This window comes from Rana temporaria, chromosome 2 (assembly GCF_905171775.1).
Source record: "Rana temporaria chromosome 2, aRanTem1.1, whole genome shotgun sequence".
In the NCBI taxonomy this organism is placed as follows: domain Eukaryota; kingdom Metazoa; phylum Chordata; class Amphibia; order Anura; family Ranidae; genus Rana; species Rana temporaria.
This window is the reverse complement of record NC_053490.1, coordinates 366,269,454-366,290,107: the sequence shown is the minus strand read 5'-3', so window position 1 is coordinate 366,290,107 and position 20,654 is coordinate 366,269,454. Positions and strand designations below refer to the sequence as shown.

General features: G+C 44.6%; 1 protein-coding gene across 2 annotated transcripts in view; it reads left to right on the top strand.

The window, feature by feature from the left end:
• The window catches only part of USP49 (ubiquitin specific peptidase 49), a 106,769-nt gene extending 86,336 nt beyond the window's left edge, over window positions 1-20,433 (top strand). The window contains exons 7-8 of one of the 2 annotated variants that reach the window (XM_040337693.1): window positions 15,631-15,833; window positions 18,469-20,433. In XM_040337693.1, coding sequence (XP_040193627.1) covers window positions 15,631-15,833; window positions 18,469-18,689 — 424 coding nt within the window. In that variant the 3' untranslated portion in view covers window positions 18,690-20,433. Of the gene's footprint in view, window positions 1-15,630; window positions 15,834-18,468 lie in introns of those variants that run through there. The other variant, XM_040337694.1, reaches the window with a different exon arrangement.
• Window positions 20,434-20,654: the final 221 nt, after the last annotated feature.

The window sequence follows — 20,654 nt, the reverse complement described above, 5'->3', positions numbered from 1 at the left end:
TGTCACCCGGTCCCTCATCTTATGCATGTCCTGGCGCATTATAGTAATGTCCAGCTTTAGCTCTTCCATCTTCCCCATAGTGTCAGAGTGATTTACCTTCATGAGTTTGAGGACCTCCAACAGCGTGGGCTCCGGTTCCGGGCCGTCCTCCAGGCCATCCTCGCTGGGTGATCCAGGAGCAGGCAGCGCTGGTGTAGTGGAGGTCCCGGGAGAGGGTGGGGGAGACGTCTCAGGGTCCTCTGCAAAAAGCTCCGGCGTGGATGCCAATGAGGAGAGCGGTGCAGCGCTGCGGCGGCCATCATGGCCGGAGCGCGTGGTGATGTTCATCCTGGCCGCGGGCTGCTTTTTGCGCCTTCCCATCCACCAGAATCCTCTGAAAAGTATCCCAGGGGCTTCCCCAAGGAAATTGCAAGGTTAGTAGTCAGTTTTAGAGGACAGATTAGCAGGATGGCGCAGGATTGTTCAGAGGGATCTCGGAGCTGCTAGCAAAGACGTCTGCTCACATGCTGCTCCAGGCCACGCCCCCACTAGGTAATTTTTAGAAAAGAAGGGGAAAAAAAAACCTTCCACCCCCTCAGCAGCATATATTATTCCAATTTTGTCAAACTCCAGTGTATCTATTCTTATGCCTATAAAGATGATCATAGGCAGGTTCTAAAGGCAAACAATTCAGGCAATTGGTTTAACACCTCTTCTTCCCTCTCCAATCTGAGCTCCTATGCCACTCCTCCTCTCATTTTGTTCTCGGTCCGAACGCTCCTGCTTTAAATTGTAAATACTGGGCCAGATTCTCGACGGTTTATCTCAGGAAATACCGTCGTATCTCTGTTTTTGGCCCCGGGTATCTATGCGTATGATTCATAGAATCATTTTCGCATAGATACGGCCTAGATCCGACAGGTGTAAGTCACTTGCACCGTCGGATCTTAGATGTAATTCGACACCGTCCGCTAGGTGGCGCTTACGTTCAGTTCTCATTTGACTATGCAAATGAGCCTGATACGCCGATTCCCGAACGAATTTGTGCCGCGTCGTTTCCGTAAGCGTAATGTTACCCCTGCTATATGAGGAGTAACCTTACGCCAGTCCGCCGTATGCCATGTTAAGCATGGCGTCGGGTCCGCGTCGTCTTTTTCCTTTGGTTACGTCGTTTTACTAAGTCGTTCGCGAATACGACTTTACGTCAATGACGCTCACGTCGGCGTCATTGACGTTTTCCGTTGTGAGCTGGAGCATGCGCACTAGGCTTTTTTTTTTCCCCGGTGCATGCGCAGTTCGATCGGCGTGGGGGCGCGCTTAATTTGAATACAAGCCACCCCCTTTGAATTACGCGGCCATACGCCGGGCCATTTACACTACGCCGCCGCAAATTACGGAGCAAGTGCTTTGCGAATACGCCACTTGCTCAAGTAATTTGAGGCGGCATAGTGTAAATGGCTTACACTACGCCAACGCGGTATCTATGAGAATCTGGCCCACTGTATTTATTGGCGTATAACACTCACTTTTTTACCCTGAAAATAGAGGGTGAACTGTGACTGCGTGTTATACGCAGGGGGCAGTGGAAAGTTTTTTCCTAAAACTTCCCTCTTAAAGTTAGGCGTGTTATACGCTGGTAAATACGGTAATATCCACCACCAGAGATTACCTTTTCACTAATCCAAGCTAACGAAAGTTTGGTTACTAACCAGCCAGACATTGTTCGCAATGTATCCATACTAACCAATCCATACTAAAAAATCACATATTTATTTAGATTTGGAGCTAAAAGCAGTGTGGTTTTTGCTAAATGTATGTCTTCAGCAGTTTAAAACAGAACTCCACCCAAAAGGGGAAGTTAGACTTTAAGTCCTCCTCGCATGTTTTTATTTGGGGGGGGGGGTGTACCTAGTTCTGACAGGTACACCACTTTAGGTGATCTGAGCAGAAGTTCCCCTCTTCCCCCCTGCCTCCCCGCAGTCTTGTGGGGCATGTCATAGGCCCCAGAAGACTACGGGACCATTCACAAAGCACTGCGCCCGCATGGACAGCACTGAATCCCTGGTCAGGTAAGTGTACTTTTATTAGACGTCGGCTGCTTTTTTTTTTTTTCTAGAGTGAACCTCCTCTTTAAGTAACCACAGCTACAGATGTTTTTTCTCTTAGCCGTGGTTACCGTACATATCAGATATTGTCAGCTCTTCAATTTGGTTTGCTATGAGTATTCCATCTCACATCCAGCAGATTTTTTCCCCCAAGGGTGTAGGGATGGGGAGAAAAGTGGAAAACATGAGAAATTCAAAGGGTGTCTGGGATGTATTAGTACCCCTAGACATTGGAACCCCCTAGAGGTTACAGGAATGGAAGAGTGTGAATGTGAGTGATAGAGGGAGGTTAGAGAATATGAAAGTGTGATTAGGGGCATTCCCTTCATCCTAGTGCATATCCAGCATCCTTTACATAGCTGCACCTCCACACTTTTTTTACTGCTGCTTCACCGCCCTCCTTAACCACTTGCCGACCTGTCATTTCCCCTAGTCAGTCCCAGCCCCCCTTCAGTTAGACCCATTTCACACTGAGGAGTTTTTCAGGCGGTACAGTGCTATAAATAGCACTGCTATACCAACTGAAAAACTCCTGCACTGCATACTCAATGTGAAAGCCAGAGGCCTTTCACACTGAGGCGATGCGCTGGCGGGAGAGAAAAAAATCTCCTGCCAGCAGCATCTTTGGAGCGGTGAGAGGAGCAGCGCTCCTTCTCATTTAAAACAATGGGAAACCATGGCAATACCGCCCGCAATGCGCCTCTGCATTAACCCTTTATCGGCCGCTAGTGGTGGGGTAATACCGCACCGAAACCTGCGACAAATCCGACGGTATAGCGCTGCTAGAACACACCTAGAGAACATAATTAACCCCTTCCTCGCACCCTAGTGTTAGCCCCTTCTCTGCCAGTGGCATTTTTGCAGTAATCAATGCATTTTTATAGCACTGATCGCTATAAAAATGCCAATGGTCCCAAAAGTGTCCGCCATAAGGTCGCAGTACCGATAAAAATCGCTGATCGCCGCCATAACTAGTAAAAAAAAAATATTAATAAAAATGCCATAAAACTATCCCCTAGTTTGTAGATGCTATAACTTTTGAGCAAACCAATCAAATGCTTTTATTGCGTTTTTTTTTTGTTTTGTTTTCCTAATTACGAAAAATATGTAGAAGAATACGTATCGGCCTAAACCCGAGGAATTCTTCTTTTTTTTTTTTTTTAATTGTCGCTCTATTTTTGTTTATAGCGCAAAAAATAAAAACCGCAGAGGTGATCAAATACCAACAAAAGAAAGCTCTATCTGTGGGAAAAAAAGGATGCCAATGTTGTTTGGGAGCCACGTCGCACGATCGCGCAATTGACAGTTAAAGCGACGCAGTGCCAAATTGCAAAAAGTGGCCTGGTCATTGACCAGCAAAATGGTTCGGGGCTGAAGTGGTTAAGGTATCAATATTGCAGGAAAAAACTCTGCACCGTCTATGGCCTCCCTTACCAGGACCAGAATTGGGAGCAACTGATGCCCTAAGCACAGCCCAGTAATCGTGCCCACCAGTCTAGATGTATATTTACTGCAATCTATACAGTCTAATTTAGGGTGACCCAAAGTCCCCATACTAAGGACACTCTCCCTGGACCAAGTCTGTCACGGTTTTGTACTCGGATAGCAGGGGTGGACTGGGTCAGGAGCAGAGGGGCAATCGAGTGGTACACTGTCACTTCCCTGTCAGGGATCTCTGTCCAGCCTGACAGGAGCTTCCTAGGCCCCACCCGGCGTGACGTCAGTAAGAGGCCAGGGGGCAGATGGAAGAGGAGGAGTGCTGCCGATTCGATCTGCGGGGAGCTTCCACTACTGTGACAAAGTGAGTGAGGCTGATAAAAATGCTGCACTGCTTTGTCTTGTCTTAAATGTGTGATGTTACTGAAGTGTTTTTTTGGGGGGGAGGGGGTTAATTAATCTATAATGCTATTTGTAATATGCAGCATAAAGGGGTTAATAAACACGGACACCACTGCCATTAATGCAGCACAAAGGGCTTAATTAACTACCACTGGTCACTAGGTCACTAATCCAACTATGCAACAGTGACCAATGGCAATACTGTAACCCCCTTTATGCTGCATATTACAAATGGCATTATAGATTAATTAGACCCCCCCCCCCCCCATGCCCATCATTGCCAGCTATCAGTGTAGCCTCATCAGCGCACATCAGTGAAGGAGAAAAAATATTTATTTGCACATTTTTATAACCGAAACTTTTTTTTATTTTTTAACAATTCTTGGTCTTTTTTCATTTTTTTTTTTGCAAAAAAAAAAAAACCCCAGTGGCAATTAAAAGCCACCAAAAGAAAGCTCTATTTGTGTGGAAATAAAAATGATAAAGTCATATGGGTATGTGTTGTTACCATGCAATCTTTTACTGTTCTGAATTTGTTAATTTATATCGTTATTGTTGAAACAAAATACTTTGGTAAGAATAAAATACAAAATATGCATTGAAAAGTTTTTTTCTCTATCTTATCTTAACATTAGGTAGTCCTTCCAAAACATAAAAAGATACTTTAGAATTTTTTGGATCTAATGGCTAAAATGTGAGAAATAATGTATATATCATACAATCATTCCATAAACGCATATGGAATGCCCAAAATATGACTTCTGGGGGAAATCAGGACGTGAGTCGCACAAGCAGGAAATGACATTACTGGGGGGCGTTCTGTGTACAGAACACCTCTGGGTTGCCATATTGATTTGCATTTTGCAGAAAATTAAAGAGGTGCAGATTGAACAGAAAATGTGATTTTTGTTTTTTTTAGAACATTCAAATACGAAAAGATTTGGCTCATGTGTACGGGCATGATGTTGCCAACATCCCTAAATCAATGAAAAAATGGATACCTCTAAACAAGGTGGGATTTTTCGGGCAACTATAGATAGTAGTGACAACTAGGTCATAAAAATATAAATGTATTACAAAATGTCAATAGGCATAAATGGTTCACAATAAACATATCAAATATTCAGATAAAATTGTCAGACTGGAAAAGATACTGCTATAGATCATCAAATACCCCAGGACAAAGCTAAGGGTATGGAAACGACCATCCATACCCTTAGCTTTGTCCTGGGGTATTTGATGATCTATAGCAGTATCTTTTCCAGTCTGACAATTTTATCTGAATATTTGATATGTTTATTGTGAACCATTTATGCCTATTGACATTTTGTAATACATTTATATTTTTATGACCTAGTTGTCACTACTATCTATAGTTGCCCGAAAAATCCCACCTTGTTTAGAGGTATCCATTTTTTCAGAACATTCAAATACAATATGACTTGTGTAGCAATTGTATACTATATTATGTTATTTTTTTATTTGCTATTCCCCCCCCCCCAAAAAAAATGAATGTACCCTTTAACTGCTCCTTACACCATGTTGCAAAAGCTAGCATGAAAAAAAATTTGTTGCTTTTCATGGGAATATTGTGAAACAAGAGGTGGGGGGGGGGGGGGGGAGAAGCAGTCTGATATTTCAGCCAAACTCTCTGCATGTTATGACTTTACTGGGGGTAGATTTACCTGACAGATTGTGGGACAGCGGTAAATCTCCAGCTAGGGATTGGACCAAACCCCACCACACCCAGAACAGAGAAATACAAAATCCTTTAGAGTGATGAGAAGTGTCCCTTAATACTGGTGGTTGATGTCTTCGTTTAAATCTTTGGTCCTCTGCCCACACCTCACATACAGCCCCAGCTGTAATTTCCCAGTGCTGCTGGAGGTTAATACAGCCACTGGACCTGTCATTAGCACTTGTCAACGGTGCCGACTGTGCCTTTCTATCAACCTCCATTCATAAAAGCTGTAGGTTTGCTTTTATCAATGAAAAGAGGTTTATGAATGAAGAGCTTTCATTCAATCACATGTCTTTCATTCATAGAGCAATATTCATTGATGGAAGCTATAGTAAACCACCTCCGAATTGAGGAGTGGGTAGAAAGGTGCCCAACCAGCACAAGGGACACTTCTCAATGAATGTAGATACTGTCCCTTGTGATTAAAAAAAAAGAATAAAAAAATTAATGTTTAACCAGTGTACTCATTTAGGAAGCATAGAACCCCTCTAATCCTCTACATGTTTCACTACAAGTGTCACTTTTCAGGAGGAGTCAACCGAAAACAAGAAATACAATCTCATTGCAATGTCGAAAAACAGTTAACAAAACATTGTTGTAGCAGAGCTAACAGTATGACAGTTAATTTTTGGAGTATTGGAGAGCCAGCGCAACTAACTGATGGCGGTCCAAAAGGGTGTCAGACGACAATAGAGACATCCTGTACAGGTGTTCCACCCGGGGATGAGCACAGAAGGCTATAATTAGACGGACTTCAATGATATATAATAAAAAAAAATTAAGTTTTGTGATGGTGGGTGCAACCAAAGAACAAGCACATAAGGACAGCAGAATCACCCAAGGGGGGGGGAGAGGGGGTAAAGGAAAGGGGGGGGGATTTCGATAAGGAAGAAAAGGGGGGGGAGGGGGAGAGAGAAAGGATAGGGGGAAGAGGGGGGGGAAATGGGGAGGAAAGAAAGGTGGGGGGGTGGGAGAGGGTAGAAAATAACTTGGTGGAGTGGGGTGATGAGTGCTGGGATGGAATGGACAATTGTGTGCCTGTAATATTGTTTGCAATAACCCACTGTAATGTTTGGGGGACCAGCTTGATCGCAGGACACAGGCTTTTTAAATCAAAACTAAGGTTTATTAAACTTAAATGGCTTAGCAGCAGCAAAAACAAAGGAAATAACAGTCTCACCGACTTGTACAGCTCAGAACTGCTATCGCAGTTAAATAGTCCTTGCAGGTAAGTCCTTCAGTAGCAGGCTTTCAGGCAACACACTGCCAAGTCCTTTCACAGCTTTTCATAGCTTCCACAGCTTTCCTTGTCCACCATTCACCATGCATAGACTCTCCTACACTCCTTCACTCTCACCTGCACTTCCTGTCTGCTTTAAACTACTTCCTTACACAGGTGCGTTAACCCTTTCCGTTCCCTTAAAGGCACCACAGTCCAAACAGAGGGGAAATATAACGTCCTTCCAGGACCCAGCCATGGCGTCCTGTACATATCCCCCCCCTATGCCCCAACGCCAAGGAGGTGGAGGCAACAGTGGAGCTCAAACAATGGACTCGGGAGAGGGCATCTGCATTTTGATGCAGTCTCCCGGGCCTATGCTCCACTATAAACTTAAACTCTTGGAGCGCCAGGAACCACCTGGTAATCCTGGCATTAGTCCCTTTACCTTGCCTCAGCCACGTTAAAGGGGCATGATCAGAAATTAACCTAAATTTCCTCCCCAAGAGGTAATATCTGAGGGACTCCAGAGCCCACTTAATGGCCAGACACTCTCTTTCAATAATAGCGTAGTTTTTCTCCGCTGGTGTCAACTTCCTACTGAGGAAGACTACTGGGTGCTCCTCACCATGAACAACCTGTGATAATGCAGCTCCCAATCCTACATCGGAAGCATCAGTCTGGACAATGAACTCTTCAGAAAAATTGGGCGCTATCAAGACAGGGTGTTGGCACAGTGCTGACTTGAGCTCCAAAAAAGCCTTCTCAGCGTCTGCATTCCACTCCACCATGACCGATTTCCGGCCCTTAGTCAGATCGGTCAATGGAGCCGCCAATGTGGCAAAGTTGGGTACGAACCTCCTGTAGTATCCCACCATGCCCAGGAATGCACGTACCTGCTTTTTTGTGAGGGGGCGGGGCCAACTCTTTATAGCCTCTACCTTGCTGACCTGAGGTTTCACCACCCCTCTACCCACAATATAGCCCAGGTATTTCACCTCCTCCATTCCCAAAGCACATTTTTCAGGGTTTATTGTAAACCCCTCTTTCCAGAGAGAGTCCAGTACTGCCTGGACTTTGGGCAAGTGTGACTCCCAGTCTCTGCTAAAAATGACTATGTCGTCCAAGTACACTGAGGCATACTCCCGATGAGGTCGTAAAATCCTATCCATTGCTCGCTGGAACGTGGCTGGAGCAGTTTGCAGTCCAAAAGGCATTCTTTTGTACTGAAAACTCCCCTCTGGAGTAGAAAAAGCAGTTTTCTTTTTAGCAGCCTTAGTTAATGGGATTTGCCAATACCCCTTGGTAAGGTCTAACGTTGTGATATACCTAGCTGGACCTAGTCTCTCAATAAGTTCATCTACCCGGGGCATGGGGTAGGCATCAAACCGTGAAACTTCATTAAGCTTCCGGAAATCATTGCAGAATCGCAGAGTCCCGTTGGGCTTTGGTACCAACACAATCGGGCTCGACCACTCACTCTGCGATTCCTCAATGATCTCCAGGTCCAGCATCTTCTTTACTTCCTCTGAAACGGCCTTCCTTTGAGCCTCTGGGATGCGGTAGGGCCTGACAAAAACTTTGACTCCAGGTTCCGTGATAATATCATGCTCTATGATACTAGTTAGCCCCGGCAAGTCTGAAAACTTCTCTTTATTTCTCTGCAAGAACTCCTTTGCCTGCTGACTTTGGTATTTAGATAGGGTATTTGCTACTTGGACACTCTCAACCCCAACCTGTGGCTCAAGCCTTGCACTAGCCAGGGAGGTCACCGGTTCCCTGTCTGTCCAGGGCTTTAACAAGTTGACATGATATATCTGATACGGTTTCCTCTTGCCTGGCTGGTGGACTCTATAATTGACCTCTCCCACTTTTTCCACAACTTCAAAGGGTCCTTGCCACCTGGCTAAGAACTTACTTTCCACAGTGGGAATTAGCACCGCTACTCGATCCCCCACTTGGAAGTGCCTTATTTTAGCAGCCCTGTTATAGACCTGTCGTTGAGCCTCCTGGGCTTTTTGCAAATGCTCTTTGACTAGCGGCATCACGGTTTGGATCCTTTCCTGCATTTGGGAGACATATTCCAGGACACTCTTATGCTGAACAGGTTCACTTTCCCACTCCTCTTTAACCACGTCAAGAAGTCCGCGAGGTCTCCGCCCATATACCAACTCAAAGGGCGAAAAACCCGTGGAGGCCTGGGGCACTTCCCGGATAGCAAACAGGAGAGCTGGTAACAGGCAGTCCCAATCTTTCCCATCCCTTTGTACCACTTTCTTGAGCATAGATTTAAGGGTCTTATTAAAGCGTTCCACCAACCCGTCCGTTTGGGGATGGTAGACCGATGTGCGTAGCTGTTTAATCCGGAACAGCTTACACACATCGGCCATAACCCTTGACATAAACGGGGTACCCTGGTCTGTGAGTATTTCCTTGGGGAAACCAGTCCGTGTAAACATCTGGAATAATTCCCGGGCAATGGCCTTTGAGGAGGTATTCCGCAGGGGTAGCGCCTCAGGATATCGGGTGGCATAGTCAAGAATCACCAATATGTAGGAGTGACCTCGAGCTGACTTTACCAAGGGACCCACTATATCCATGGCTATCCTCTCGAATGGGACCTCAATTATGGGCAGAGGGACCAAAGGGCTCCGAAAATGAGTCACCGGAGCGGTCAACTGACAGGTCGGACAAGAGGTACAGTATCTCTTTACCTCTGCTTTCAGACCTGGCCAGTAAAACCGGTCGGTGATCCGTGCCTCCGTTTTTTCAACTCCCAGGTGTCCCCCTAACACATCGTTATGGGCCAGGTCCAGAACCTTTCGTCTATATTGTTGGGGTACCAACAATTGCTCTACCACATTTTCTCTCTCCTTGGTAACCCGATACAGCAATTCATTATATATTGCAAAGTGTGGCCACCTCTCATTCGCACCTGGCTCTTGGGGAACCCCATTTACTACTACAACTTGTTCCCGTGCATGGGCCAAAGTGGGGTCCTGCATCTGAGCAGTCCCAAATGCCCCCTGGGGAACACCCAAATCCGGCAGCGCAGGGGTAGAGGCCACTTCCTCATCCTCTTCCCCCAGCATTGCCCGAAGTGGGGAAGGCTCCTCCCCCTTAGGGTTTTGATAGGTCTGTGGACCACATATCTTGACATTCTCAATAGTATCAACACTACTTTCATCACCATTAACCCAATCATTAGCATTTTCCTCATCTGGGTCCACATTAACATTTGGCAGTTCAGGGTTATCCCTCTCAGCAGCAGGAACAGGGGGGCTAGTTTCTCCCCAGTCTCTGAACTGTTCTCCTTGTTCCCACAGTTTTGTAAACAATGGACAGTCCCGTCCTATTATAACATCATGCACCAAGTTCTTTACCACCCCCACCTCTTGAGTAACAGTGCCACATGCTGAGGCGATAGACAACGTAATGAGCGGGTACTCTCTAGTGTCCCCGTGAATGCACACCACCCGTAAAGTTTTTCTTACCGGACCGATCTTCCCAATCACTCTAGGATGAACCAGGGTTACCATGCTTCCAGAGTCCAACAAAGCCCGGGCAGGGAGGTGGTTCACTTGGACTTCACACTCAAACTTTTCCTCATCCAGGTCGAGGTGTGTGGTGCACACTTTATGGGCACAAAAAGACCCCCTCCGAAGAACCCCGCACTCCATGGGCTCCTCTTGCAGTGGGCAGTGTGCCCGGGTATGACCCCAGGAATGACATCGCCAACATTGTACATCCCCTCCTCTCCGAACAGGAACAGAACGCTGCGAAGGTACCGGGAGTGTCTCTTGGAACATCCTTTCGAAGGGCAGCAGTTGGTCGAACAGGCCGTGGCAGACTAGGCCCTATGCGCTTGGTAGGTCCGAGCAGGTCCTCCACCACTGTATATTGTTCCACCATCTCAACAAGGAGGTTTGCTGTTTTGGGGTCTCCATGGCTGACCCACCGTTGGAGGTCATCTGGCAGGGACCTCAGGTATCGGTCCAGCACGACCCGCTCCACAATTTGGGGGCCAGACAACACCTCAGGCTGTAGCCATTTTTTTACTAGTTGCACCAGGTCATGCATTTGAGACCGGGGTGGCCGATCTGGACGATATTTCCATTGGTGTACACGTTGGGCCCGAACGGCCGTAGTCACCCCCAGACGAGCCAGAATTTCTGCCTTTAGCTTTTGATAGTCTTTAGCATCATCTGGTGGCAGGTCAAAGTAGGCTTTTTGAGGATCTCCAGTGAGAAAAGGAGCAATGAGGCCGGCCCATTGGTCCTGAGACCATCCTTCTCTCTCCGCTGTCCTCTCAAACGTAGCAAGAAATGCCTCTACATCATCGCTCAGGGACAACTTCTGTAGAAAATGGCTTGCCCTCACAGTCACCTGGTTGCCAGGGGCAACAGCCGCTTGTTCCCGAACCTGAGACAGCTGCTGCACTGCTTCCTTTAAAGCCGTCACCTGAGCCTGCATAACCCCTTGCTGCGTCGCTTGCTGGGCCGCCAACAGGCGAGTATTTTCTTGCTGCAGAGCCAGCGCCTCTTTGTGGTAAGTTTGTTGTGCCTCCAGCTGGGCTGCTAAGCGCTGATTAGCTTCCTCATTGCGAGTCTGCGCTTGCATGTTAGCCAAGGTCAGCTGTTTAATTAGCTCCTCCATTGCTTCAACTTTCAATGTTTGTGCAGCTTTAACCCAGGACATAAATTCAATGTACTGTCCCTTTAAATGTTAGTTCAATATAAAGTCCAATGCAACAGAAAAAAAAACGTTTTTTTTTTTTTTCCTCTTCTTATGCCTGTTATTCAGTCCTGCCCGCATTTGAGCACCAGTGTAATGTTTGGGGGACCAGCTTGATCGCAGGACACAGGCTTTTTAAATCAAAACTAAGGTTTATTAAACTTAAATGGCTTAGCAGCAGCAAAAACAAAGGAAATAACAGTCTCACCAACTTGTACAGCTCAGAACTGCTATCGCAGTTAAATAGTCCTTGCAGGTAAGTCCTTCAGTAGCAGGCTTTCAGGCAACACACTGCCAAGTCCTTTCACAGCTTTTCATAGCTTCCACAGCTTTCCTTGTCCACCATTCACCATGCATAGACTCTCCTACACTCCTTCACTCTCACCTGCACTTCCTGTCTGCTTTAAACTACTTCCTTACACAGGTGCGTTAACCCTTTCCGTTCCCTTAAAGGCACCACAGTCCAAACAGAGGGGAAATATAACGTCCTTCCAGGACCCAGCCATGGCGTCCTGTACACCACCCAATAAAATTTTTGAGCAAATCTAACACCTGGGACATAAAACGGACTTAGGTTCTGCCCAAAGGCAGATAAACAAAAGAAGTCAGCGATGGAGGTGGAACCAAGTGGATTAATACTGGTCACTTTGTAGTGAATCTCTAATAAAAACAGGGATGGAGACAAGGACAGTCGGTCCATTGCTATATTCAGGAACCGTTGTGGTATAAAGGCACTGATGGCGGTTCCCTGTCAATATTGCTGGTTTCAATGTGTACAAGTCGCGATATAGGGGCTTACCTTACAGTGTCTGTATATGTCTCTCCCGGGTGTTTGCCGTCTAACCACAGGCGGCCATGGGGCTGCCTTTTAAGTCTCCAACCCCGAAGTCGGTCAGAGACGCCTGGCACTGACGTCACTGGGTCTGTCTCTCCCTTTCCGCACGCGCAGATAAACAATCAACGAGTGTCCGTAACACTCATGTTGGTGGCGTGAAGCGTGTCTACGAGGAAGGACTGAGCTGAGTGATGTAATGATTGAATGTGGAGAAAACAGATTGCAAAGAACCCGAAAAAGACCAAAGTTGAAGAAAGAAAGCGAAGGGGGGGATAAAAATTTAAAGAAAATCATTTGTAGAAAATATATGAATGTGCTTCATTAAGACCCGGAGGAATAAGGACATTGAGTGGTTCAGATCTCAATCACCCCCCCCCCCCCCCCCGTGGGTCTTGTAGAATAACCTCCAATACTAGGAATTTAACAGATTCAGGTTGAAATCTATGATGAATTGCTATATGGCGGTCTACCGTAGTGAGCTTGCCATTGGTTGAATAATAAAGATGGTCACCCATTCTTTGGTGTAGTTCTCTAATGGTCTTGCCTACATAGAATGCCCTGCAGGCACAGACCATTAGGTACACAACACCTCTAGTGCCGCAGTTGGCATGTTGGGCAGGGGAGTAGATTTCTCCATTAGGGAGGGTAAATGTTTCCTCCCTGAATCCACAGGCAGTGTGGGAATTGGCCACAGGGAAAAGTGCCCTGAGGACCCTCCATTGGACGTGGGTTAACCCTATAATGGCTGCTAGTAAATTTATCCCCTCAGGGTGGTGGCTCTCCTGAAGACCAATTCAGGAACCGGCCTCGTGTATTTGCCCAGAACATGGTGATCCGTTCAGAGGTGCCAATGTTCTGACAATAAGGTGTGTAGTTGGTTATGACCGGTAGAAAATGTTGTGACAATTTTTACAGTTGAAGGTCGCTCTAACTGGGGAAAGCCATAGAGTTGAGATTGTCTTGTCCGGGGCAAAGGCCTTGTTAAAAGCCTTTCTCAAGTTGGTACGAGTTTACCCCCGGATCAAAAGACGCTCTCGTAAAGCAGCCGCCTGGATGTGGAAATCCCCGTCCTCTGTGTAGTTTCGCCGAAGTCTTAAATACTGCGTACCAGAGGGCAGGGATGAGAGCTTGAGATGTGGAGTAGCGACTCATCCCCAAAGATTGATCTCTTCCCATCCCCCAAAAAGAGGTTGGCATAAGAGGGGGCTAAGAAAGTGTATAGTTCAAGAATAGCGCATTTTTAGATATTGTATAGGTTATTTTTAGATATTGTAGTGTTTAGCTTAAAGTAAATTTTGATGTGACTTTCTATTTTCTAGATTTGTTCCCTTCCAGATTTTTTCTATTAAATATATGTATGTGTAGATTAGCCAGCAGAAGGAGATCTGTGTTTTAGTTTAAATCATTCAGTCAGCTTGTTGAAAGAATCAACATTAGGAGTGCATATTTGGTTGTCAAAGCTCAAGATAAAACTTGCAGAGAAGTCCTCCGGTAAACTGGCCTTGCATATATCCTGGTTGTGTTCTGACAGCGGAAGACTTAACGTGCAAACACCCGCCCCCACATCCCCCCCCCCCCCCGCCTTCCAGAATACACACATTCATGTTGCAGGCAATAGGCTGCAGCTTTAATCTAAAAGGGCGGTCAAACTGCAGTGGCCACCCGTGGATCGAAATCTGAATCCAAATTCGATTGCCAGCTTTACTTGCCATTGGACAAAGACTTCATTGGGGTCCTCTTCTAAATGGCTGACTACAGTAGATGCAGATTTCCTGGTCAATTTTTTTTTTTTTACTAACTAAAATAAAATTGGACTTAAGTAATGTGTATCGCAAGCTAATAAGTAATTGTCATAAGTTTCTATCAATCAAGTATTTAGGAAGATAAAAGTGATTCTATGTAGCCTTTTTTTTCATAATCTGTCCCCTCTGTCATCCTAATTTTGACACTGGTGCAAAAAGATTTTTTTTAAAAGGGAAGAGTATAATCTTCAGGTGAATTTTATAGGTAGAGCATATAACTCCGCTCTAGAATTATATTGATTGTTAAAGCAATAGTAGTATGGGTCTGCAGAAACCATGTTTCACTATAAAGGTGCCCCTGATGAGCTGCATTGAATAAATAAAATGTACACCATGAAAAAGCATGAATACAGTACAATAGATGGTATTTATCTAACCAGCGCATTGGATTTACCTGTTCAATCACCAATACGGTTGTACGTATGAAATGTTGAATCACCTTTATATGCCCTTCTACAGAAGCCTAACAATCTATCTAATGAGTAACCATTATAGGCTTCTAATCTTTAAAAAAAGAAAATCAGTAAGACCCCATTTACACTGAGACGCTTTACAGGTGCTATATCGCTAAAAATCATGCCTGCAAAGCGCCTCTCCTGTCACTCCAATGCGAAAAACCTGAGGGCTTTCACACTGGAGCGGTGCGCTGGCAGGATGTCAAAAGTCCTGCAAGCAGCTTCTTTTGAGGCGCTTTAGGAGTGGTGTATACACCATCAATGGGCAGCGCCTCTACAAAGGTGTTTTTAACCCTTTTTAAAAGTGCCCCGCTAGCGGCCGAAAAGGGCCACTGAAACAATAGTAAAGTCCCGCTAAAAATAGCTGCGCTTTACCGCCGGCGCCAGGATGCTGTGAGTGTGAAAGGGCTCTAAGTATCTTAGAAAAAAAATCTAACTTTGGTCTGTTCATGTATATCGGTTACAGCAAAACCTTCTTGTTAGAGATGCACCAAAATTTTGGCTGCAAAAATTGTGTTTTGGCATTTCTATAGGGAGTTTTGTTGTGTGTGTGTGTGTGTGTGTGTGTGTGTTTTTTTTTTTTTTTTTTTTCCAGACAAAAATGCAGCAAGCTACATTTTTAACACCACAACGAAAGAGCAAGGGACCAGTGTGAAGACATGCATAGAATTTTAGGGGATGTGATTCTTGAGCTTTTCTTGCGCTAAAGTGTCAACAATTAAATTCATGATATTAAAAGTCGAATATAATATGTACATATACTGTAGCTGTCTTTGTGTATATCTATAGTTGCAAACTATACATAAATACAATGTTTTTATGAACACACATTGATAAGATTATTTCCATCGTTGATTTCTTTATCTGTAAAATTATCAAAATACTATAAATTACATTAAAATAGTGTTTCTCCATATATAGGTGGTCTGGCCGTAATCACCGTGAGAAAATTGGAGTTCATGTGTTTTTTGACCAAATTCTTAACATGGAGCCATATTGTAGAGGTGCACTGTCTCCCTCAGATCCTGGGACTTATCTTTATGACCTTTCTGCAGTGGTGATGCATCATGGTAAAGGATTTGGTTCTGGCCACTACACAGCATATTGCTACAACACAGAGGGTGGTAAGTTTTTAACAGTTTAATTCTTCAGTTTTTGGAAACGCCTATATTTGTGAGAAACTATTTTTAAAGGATAAACGCACAATGGGCAAAAGTAGAACCACAATATCTGATGTGCATCTTGACAATTCATTGAGGATTATTACTATATCCATAGAACCAGCTATTGATGCTTTTCGTTTATCAAAAACCGTATCAAATATCGCACTCGTTTTTATGTTGTCGTCTTTTTTTCTAATAAAAAATATTATAAAAAAAAATGAAGTTTTATTACTCAGCTACATTATCTATCTACAGTATATCGGTGATTGTTAACTTGTGAACTGCCCGACCTTTTCTTCTAATCTGCTATCTTTATTGTTAGTGTATTTTATGTGTTGCCCTAGACAAATCTAAGGTCAAGGGGGTGGACATCCCTGCTCTACATGTTTGTACAAAACCACATTCAATAAGCAGCCCTTTACTGCATTTGGCAATATTAGACACAACGTAAGTTCAATTGCAAACTACCTAGATTCAATAGGAAAAAAACTTCCCCGTATGTAATGTGCCCTTTAATAAAAAAATAAATGCACCTTTTGTTAACACAAGGGTTGATTTGAGGTTGACAAACAGTTCCCTATGTGATGATTTTTTGGGGACAGGTTCTCTTTATTGAGATATGCAGGATCTAAAAGACCCCCCCAATATCTTCCCTGTATTTTACTGAATGTTTTGCAATGCAGATCGCATTGCAAAACGTCCTACACCAGCAAAGCGAACCGGGGACACCGAGAACGTGACCTGGAAGTGACGTCAGATGTCACTGTAAGAAGGGGAAGAGAGCGGACGTGTAGCTGCTCTTCTCCTTCCCCTCCACTTGCCGGCACCCGCTATGACTGTCCCAAGCCCAGAGCCCAGTAAGCATGGCGGGAGCAAGCATGCTCAGGGGGCACCGGTACTGGGGGTGTGTGAGAGCAATTGGGTGGCAGCGGCACCGCCCAAATGCTTTCACCTGACAGGCAGGAGTGATTGTGTGCAATGCCCCCCCTCCCCTGCCATTGGGTCTGTACGACTTGCGGACCTGGTGGCGAAAGGGTCAATACATCAATTTAATTTTAAGATGCAGGCCATGTAAATTCCTAATTTTGATGTACTTGCTACGAGTCTCTTGCAGTCTTACTGTACAGTCTATACAGCAGAGCTCAGAGGCAGAAGTCACACAAGGAGCCAGTCACACATACTGCAGTGCAAAGAGCATACTGATAGGAAGAAAGAGCAGAGTGACAAAGTGAAGAGCTTATTAGTGTGTTGCTTCTCCGTTCACTGTCCAGTCACATGGTGGGGGTGGTGAGAAGACCTTCAAATGAAGGTGAACTGCAGCAAAAAATGTTGTCCACACTTACCGTAATTTTCCTTTGCTCCCCATGTCAGGCTACCATGAGTCAGCTCCGCCCTCTCTGACCCCTCCAGGACCACCTTTTTCCTAGCCCATAAAGGGCGGCTGACTACCTATACCAGTGTTCAAAATACCCACCTTGCGACAGACAAACCAGGTGGGAATCCTCGGCTGACATGGGGAGGATCCAGGAAAGGAAAATTACAGTAAGTATGGACAACAATTTTCCTAATTCCTGGACCCCCCCATGTCAGCCTACCATTGGATGTACCAAGCAATAGTAAGAAGGAGGGGGGTGGGGAATACAAAATAAGCCAAACTTCTTCAAATGCAATGCTACTCAAAATTATTTAATGGGCAACAGCCGCTGTAATAACCGTAGAGCTAAATGTTTCCTCAGGAGGCCCGAGTGACATTCAGACTGTAATGTCCAATAAAGTTGTTTGGTGCGCTCCAGCTTTCTTCTCTGCAAGCTAATTCAGGGGTGAGTTTTGCATACACCACCCAGGATGCTGCCATACCTTCCTCCCCCTCTGGATCCCCCCCCCCCCCCACAGCATCTTGTACGGTCTTAACAACCCAGGAAGACACAACTCTAGATGATGCTGCCATCCCCTTTTTTGTCCCCATTGGGAAAACCAACAGCAGATCCCATTTCCGTTGGTATAGGCAGAAAAAGGTGTTCCTGGAGGGGTCAAAGAGGGCAGAGCTGACCCATTGTAAGCTGACATGGGGAGGTCCAGGAAAGCCCCTTACCTGCTAGACAGGCTATGGAAATCTTGAATCTTGAACTGAATGGGCAAAAATACAAGTCCTTTTGACATGGAATAGAACCAAAAAGAGTGAGCATCCCAAAGCAGCTGCTCTCTCAGTACGTGGTACATCTAGGCCCAAACCAGCTGCTCAAGGCGCATGATGATTCCTAGCAATGACCAGTTGCTCACAACACATAATCCACAACACATGCATGTTTCAGTCCTTCCCCCTGCATAGTACAAGGAGAAATTTGTAACTTTCTCTATTTTGCTTCTGAAGGATTCTGCTACTTTAGAACAGCAGACCCAACTACTCTGTTATCCCTCACTGTCTAGATTACTTTCTCTTCAGCTCTGTCAATATATGCAAACATGTACCAGTTGATTAATCTGCACATAGTGCATTTTTATAAATAAAATCACATTTTAAATTGTGATTGTGTCAAATGCAGTGAATGAACTAAGCTGTGTTCTCTTTTTTTTTGTTTTTCTTTTTTTTTTGTAGGGTTCTGGGTTCATTGTAATGACTCCAAACTGAACATGTGCTCTGTTGAGGAGGTGTGCAGGACACAAGCATACATCCTTTTCTACACCCAGAGGAGTAAGCCACAGAGTGGAGTACAAAACGGCAACAAGCCGAGTGATGCAGGAATTCCTGATCTCTTTTTTCCACCTCAGGCTCCAACCAGTACAGAGGAGAGCAACATGCAGATAATCATACCCTGACACCACTAGCACTATAAAAATTCCTGGCTTTTTTTATTTTATTTTTGGGGGGTGGGGGGTGTTTTTAAATATGTAGACTGGTTCTTAGCTGTGTTTTTTATCATCTTGTAAGAGTAGCACCAGAAGACTTACAGTGTGACCAGTAGGTCCTCCTATAGGAACTTGGCATATGGCTCCCATGTGTGTCTGCATGGCAGGGAAATGGCACCATCCTTCAAACTGTCTTTAGAGCAGAGTTTATTTCTAAAGATCTAGGGTTGTTTAACTTTGTATTGTTAAATCTTGCTTTTTTTATCCCTAGAATGTACAGGATATAGATCGGAGCCTCTTGAGCATTCATCAATGTGAGGGGTGTTGTGCTAGACTTTTAATTAAATTATTAGCATCTATAGTGATTATGTGGAGTAGCATTCAATGCCTGTGAAAGGCATCTGCTTCATAGCAGATGCTGGTCTTTTAAAATCTGAAACCTCTCCATGCGGATAGATTTTTATTCGGCTATATCACAGTTCATAATATGCTTCATAAACCATACCAAGTACAAGTTTTTTCCATGTAACATGCAGCAAATTATACCCTGTTAAAACCTGCATAGTGCCTTCATGCTGGCATCAGGATGATGGCATATATCATAAACATTTCTCAAATACAATTATTACATCAAATCAACCCTTTTAGCAAAACTGTCACTAGAGAAATGTGTAAAACAGCATGGGCATAAAATGCAGACATGACAAGTACACACCATTTATACCGAGAACTGAGCAATTGCATGACCACTGCCACCCCCTTTCCTCCAGAATGCTTCTGGAGGTTCCCAAACGTATTGTGCAATATCAATTTGACCAGCCCCCATTTCTCAATGCAAAGCCATGGTATTTAAAACAAGTTGAAAAGGGGACCTGCCTATGACTTTTAGAAAGTCTGTATTTGCATGCTGATTGTTTTGGATTTTTGGGAGTGGTCTAGAGTCCCAGGGAAAAGACTTGAAGTATGAAATACCACCTAAGTGCCTGCACTTCTATGCCCTTGTTTTACACTTCCCTTTAATTCTTACTATTGAAACATTCAAGTATTTCCTAAATCATGATCACATTTGATAAAACAATGTATGGAAAGTTTTAATATTTTTAACTGGCAGAGCAATGCCAAATGGGCACAAAACTATTGTATTCACTTGCATTTTTATTTTTGTCATTTAGGGCCTGTTCACCCCTGTACATGCACATTAGGTGCGGGGCAGTAAAAAAAAAAAAAAATCCTGATTGCTGCATCTTTCATGTGCTTTCGTCAAAAAGCACATTATATAAAGTTCAATGCTAATGCACCTAAAGTGCCCTGCACAGATGTGAACCCAGCCTTAGGGCCCTTTTATGCCCCTGCTGATCAGAGCGGGGCGGATGACAGGTCCGTCTCCGCTCTGTCTCTTTGCTGTATTGGCAGCTGGGAGTAAATGGTGATGTCCAAAACTCTGTTTACACCCGGCTCTCTCTGATCTGGCCTACCTGAACAGAAGAGGACTCGGTAGTCCTATTTTATTTTTAGTGGGCCTGTTTGGACTGGGAGGGAGGCGAATGTAAACAGACAGTCCATTCACATCCAGCGGTCCATAGGAATGCAGGAACCTCCCACTCAGTGCTGTCTGAAAGGGCCCTTAATCATGTAACATGTTGCGAGATAAAAATGTTGGATGACTGTTTTTGTAACAGTGTAGCATACGGTCTTAAACATGAAATGTCACGTTTTTGCTTCCCTTCTTTTTATCTTTAAATCAGATATGTTTTCCTGTGTTTGGATGTGTGAAATTGCCTTAAGCCTAGGTTCACACTGCTGTGAATTCAAAATCGCGGTAAAATGCGCGATTTTACCGCAATTTCGCGGCTGCGATTTTGCCGCGATTTCGGCCGCAATTTAATGTAAATCGCGGCCCGAAATCCCAAAAAGTAGTACAGGAACTACTTTTTG